Consider the following 5390-nt stretch of genomic DNA (forward strand, 5'->3'; position numbering starts at 1 on the left):
AATTTATAAATTATAGTTTAAGTGAGAGAGAGGCCTAATCTTAGCTGCTCTCTCTCGGAATTAGAAAGTTATTTCTATATTTACTTAGTTCATTTGTAAGGATAATGATGGAGATATCCCTCCATTCAGGCCTCCCTGAGAAGGATACTATTAAAACAATCCCTGATGACTCTTTTCAGATGTACCTGTGCTTCTTACCCATCTCCCAGGAAGCTTTACAAGGGGTCCAATAGGAGCTGCCCAAGCAGAAATGATTGGCTCAACATATCTTCAGAGACCTCTGTTGAAATTAGGTATTCCAAATCTCACTACAGTGCAGACCAAAATGGAAGCTACTACTAATGCTGTCAAAAAGTAGCTTTACCTAGTCTAGAGATGCATTGTCCACTGCAGATTTAAATGTAGATTTAATGCATTTATGGATAAAATAAGATTATTTTTTCATGAGACATACTGTGTTAGAGAAAAAGCACCAGTCATCACTTTAGAATGAGGGATGGAAAGTCTACATAAAATGTGAGACCATGTTACACAGTGTCAGAAACCAAAGATGGAGAAAAGTTAAGTATTTTCATCCTTTTAAGAATCTCATGTTTGCCTATTTTATCTTCTATTAAGCAAGTACAATAATTTCTGTGTCAAAGATAAGAACTCCAGCCAACATAAAGTTACATATGAGAAACCCAAATGCTCAGTTTACAAGATTACTGAAAATATTTGTGGCAGAAGAACAAGCCCTCTCTTCTTTTTTTATTGCCAGGAAACACGTGCTGTTGTCATATGATGAACAATGCCTTTCTGCAGGCAGTCATGAGATAACAGCACAAAATAAGCTGCTCAGGAAAGAGAGATTGCCAGTCTATTTACAGTTACTGAGGCTGGACACCGTTATTATCTGGAGAAGCAGCTTAGTGTTCTCCTGAAGAAATAAACATTCAAAACTTTGCATGGCTTGCCCATCAGACAGAAGGCATTTCCTGTGAAGGAAGGGGCATTTTGTGTGGATTAGATAGACTGAAAATGAAGGCAAGGAAGTTTCTTAGATCCTTTCTCTGTGTATCTGTATTTGGTTTTAAACTAGTCCTTCAAATTGGCAAACCAAAAGGAAACAGCAGCAACCCACAACAGAGGAACCTAGTGTACTAAGCGTTAACACTTCCTCCCCACCCACATAGTGCAAATACCATATCTTACACTCAGAGCTAAAGTTTCCAGACAATATAATCCTTTTGTTTTAACCCTTTCCCCAGCTGGTACATAAAGTCTGTTCCTACACAGTGCAAAAGTAAAGAATTGGAGGCATCATGAGAAAATACCTGGTCCCATTGCTGTGCTTTCTGGAATGATCAGTAGAACTGGATCATCTTTTAAAATGATCATCTAAACTTCCTGGGAAATTCAGCTGATCAGTACTCTACAGCTTCTGCAGAATGCCTGTTTCAGTGCTCACCTACACTTGCAGCTGGAAACTAAACCTTGAAACTAAATCTCCCCTGATGTGGATCAGTCCAGTAATGTCTTGCCATGTTGTTGGTGTCTTTATAGACAATCTTTTACATACTGACATACACTATACAAATTCAGCCTATTCAAGGTTTCTTTGAGTCTGTCTTTTCTAAATGAAGGGGTAAGATCATAGAATTATGTGCGAAGATACATCAGGATAGATGGGGTTTGATTAATACTTACTGCTTCTGCGGGGTTCATTTTTGACCATTACTCTGAAATAACCCTAATAATCATAGGTTTTCTTATAGCAGAATTGAAAGCATAGGCTGAAGCTTTTATTACTGTAAGCATATCAGGTATTTGCCACAAGTAAAATCTGCTAGCAGTTTGTTGTCCATTTCCACACTCAGAGCTCTTTGTGTGGGTCACTGAATAGGGCAGTATAGTGCCAATAAACAAGAACACTTGCCAGTGAATCTCTCCTTTATGCATGCTTATTGTGCTTTCTTCTCCTCACTTCTCGAATGCTTTTTCAAATATTTCCCAAAAATACCATTTAGCACAGTAGTTTAAAAATCAGAGAAAAGGCTTGAGATGTAATTTTCCATCTTTAGGTTCCCAAGGATTATTCAGGATAGAGAGCTCCTGATTAAATATTATTGCTGTTGTGCTGTTGTTTTGTATTGTCAGTCCAGTTCTTGAAAAGGGAATTTTTCTTTGTCCACCAAACTTATTTGTACTAATGTCAAAGTGGGATAGATGTGAAAACCTTACCACTATAATCAGTACAGTAGTTATTATCCTTGACCATTCTACAGGATATGCTGTTCTACGCTCAGAGATTTTAAGCCTCCACGACCATCATTTTACCTTACATTACTTGGATGTTGTGCCATTTTGTATACTTTTACTTAAAATAAGACATGAGGTTTTAGATACCAGCATTTTTTTTTCTTCTTTACCTCTTGAATTGCCATCTTAGGATTTATTGTAGATAAATGTGATTGCCTATCTGTGATAAGATTTTCTCATAAACACAGACAATTTTATTTATATAAGTTGTTCTGCTACTAAATTTTTCAGGGCTCTTTCTCAGGATGATCAAGATGATAGCCATTTAAAAATAGAGGATATCATTCAGATGGTAAGTTCATCTTGAAATATAAATGTAAATACCTCTATGGAAATGTTGTGGGCTTGAGTCAGTAAAGCCTAGCACAGCTTCAACTAGAACTCTGGACAGAAATACTGTTCTTTTATATCAAGAGTGTTTCAGTTTAGAGAAGGTAAGTATTTGGACTTCGTATCAAAGATGAACAGATCAAAACTTTGGGATTTTGATTTAAATCACATGGTGAGAAAAAAGGGAAAGATATTAATACATAAGAAATCATGTCTGCCATCTCAGCTGCCATCAGCTGGCCTTGACTGACAGTGCCTGTCTTCCAAACCATAGTCACCACCATCTCATGTGTGTTGCATTAATCCATAGAAGGTCATGGGCAATGAACTAGGTGCACTGTGATTACATGGAAAGTAATGCAGAAAGCACAGACTTTAATTAATCTGTGTACATACTCGTGACTTCGTCTGTGCCTATTTGCCCATGAGTTTCCAGCCTGATGTTCACCCTTATGTTGTTAGCAACTTTTCTTCATTCCTATTTCTTTCTAACAAAGAAGTTAATTACAACGCCGTGTTGAAAGTTTATAGGAAGTTATTAATACCCTGTGTTTTGAAATGTCCTTTGATCCAAAACAAGATCATTAAGTGTTGTCCTTATTTTTGCAGTCAGATTGTCCAAAACCAGAGTGCTTTGAGACTTTGTCGGCCATGGAGCTTGCAGAGCAAATAACTCTTTTAGATCACATAGTTTTCCGAAGCATACCCTATGAGTAAGTGTTCTACAAGTGACTGATGTGAGTATGCTGGATGAGTTACTGACTGGCAGTGTTAGCACTACAATAATTCATGCTGGTGACAAACAGGTTTGCATACGTAAAAGGATAATGTCCTTCTGCTGCTTCTGTCATTGCCTCTGATTCCCCTGTAGTCTGATCATGTTTTGAAAGCTTTTTTTAATTTGCTAAAAAAAAAAAAAAATCTGTGGTCTAAGTCTGGGCTAGTGAAGGGTCAGTATATTATGGTAGTACTGAATCTCTAGGGGGGCAGTGTCAAATCATTCACAGAGCAGTTTAACATGGATATAACCACGTAAGATGACAAGACCTATCTCAAATAGTGTCACAATGCTGAAAATTAGGATTGGGGGTTGGGAGACATTAAAAGGGAAAAAAAGAATCTTTATAATGTTTGCTGGAATTAGTGACAAGCTGTGCTATCAGCTTATAACAAAATCAGGTATGCTTGAAATCCACTTAGGCTATGCTTACAGAAGGAGACCCTATACTATACTTATTAAGGGCATTTTTGTTTGATTTTTCTCTCCTCTCAATATTTAGAGAGTTTCTTGGGCAGGGCTGGATGAAAGTGGATAAAAATGAAAGAACTCCCTATATTATGAAAACCAGTCAACATTTTAATGATGTAAGTACTCTTGAATACAGATTGCTTTCTAGGAACTCTGTTAACACTGTCTGTGATCTCTGGAATTAAAATATATTTTTTACAATGTGATGTAACTTCCAATCTAATAGTGACTGAACATTACAGTCTTCTTGTGATTAAACTTTTACATAAAAGCACATGGAGAGTCTCATTTTCAAGAATTGATACTGGACATTTCAATGGCAATTTAATAGAGTAGCACAATTTATACTGTACTACAATGCTTTTTGATACAGAAGAAATGGAATTTTCTCCAGAGAATAAAAATATAACACTAATTCTGAGTGTTGTGACACTCAGACACTGTTCTCTGTATTAAGAGCCCTAAGTTCTGTTGTGCCTTAGTTTTTTCTGCCTTGTTCATTGAATAGTTACATGTTGAAAGGGATTATATTTAAATGTCCTAAATTTCTTCTTCTTTGTTTGGTCAGATGAGTAATCTTGTTGCCTCCCAAATCATGAATTATGCTGATGTCAGCTCCCGGGCTAACTCAATTGAAAAGTGGGTAGCAGTAGCTGATATCTGTCGATGTATGCACAATTATAACGGTGTGTTAGAAATCACGTCAGCCTTGAACAGAAGTGCAATCTACAGACTTAAGAAAACTTGGGGTAAAGTATCCAAACAGGTAAGAAAGATAGCATTACAAGTAGATTTTGTAGATTTCACTGGTCAGTGTGTTGTTCAGAGAAGAAATAAGATTCCTACCATAAATATTTCTGCTTTTACAATACTCTGTTTAGCATCTGTAAAACTCTGAAAGCCATCGAGTGGTATTGGTAATTCATGTCAGGGTCTTTTGTGTTTCATTTATCCTTTTTTAAATTTCATTAGTTAAACATCTGTAGGAACATACTGATTTCCACAGAATTTGCAGATTCCCCAGACTTGGGTCTGAGGCACTGAAATATTTGAGAAGACTAAATGTAGATATTTTCAGATATATGCATATAGGTGGTTGCTTGCTGTAACTAAAGTCAGCTCAGGTGCCTAAAATAGGAGACACATTTCCCTGCCTGCAAAATGTCAGTAAAAAGGTCAGCACTTCTCAAGGTGAGTTTTTTGCTACCCAGTGCCTGTAGACAACCAATCTTCTGTGTCATGTAGAGGCCCAAGTTCAGGTGCAGTGAATACCTCTTACCTTGCTTCTGAGATTCTTAGCAGCATGGCTAAAGCTGTGAGAATGACTGCCAGTAACAAAAATTAACACACAAAAAAAAGAGACTGGTCAGACTAGTCAGAATGAAGAATATCCAGTCTTTTATGTTCTCTGTTTTAAATGGTTTGGAGAAACTGGGTAAAAGATTTAAATCTCCACTTTCTGCTATTTAAAAAAAAAATAAAAGTGCATATTTTAGTGTGGTGGAATACA

At 36.7% G+C, this 5390-nt stretch overlaps 1 protein-coding gene across 1 annotated transcript in view; it reads left to right on the forward strand.

Annotated features, from left to right (window-relative positions):
* Window positions 1–2532: 2532 nt before the first annotated feature.
* LOC103775644 (ras-specific guanine nucleotide-releasing factor 2-like) overlaps window positions 2533–5390 on the forward strand; it is a gene marked incomplete at its 5' end in the record, with an annotated part of 7601 nt that continues 4743 nt past the window's right edge. Inside the window, 4 exons of the mRNA XM_008943113.1 lie at window positions 2533–2593; window positions 3241–3344; window positions 3912–3996; window positions 4449–4646. Of these exons, the coding sequence (XP_008941361.1) occupies window positions 2533–2593; window positions 3241–3344; window positions 3912–3996; window positions 4449–4646 (448 nt within the window). The remainder of the gene's footprint in view (window positions 2594–3240; window positions 3345–3911; window positions 3997–4448; window positions 4647–5390) is intronic.

The sequence above is a fragment of the Merops nubicus genome, unplaced genomic scaffold (genome assembly GCF_000691845.1).
Source record: "Merops nubicus isolate BGI_N331 unplaced genomic scaffold, ASM69184v1 scaffold24456, whole genome shotgun sequence".
Taxonomy (NCBI): Eukaryota; Metazoa; Chordata; class Aves; order Coraciiformes; family Meropidae; genus Merops; species Merops nubicus.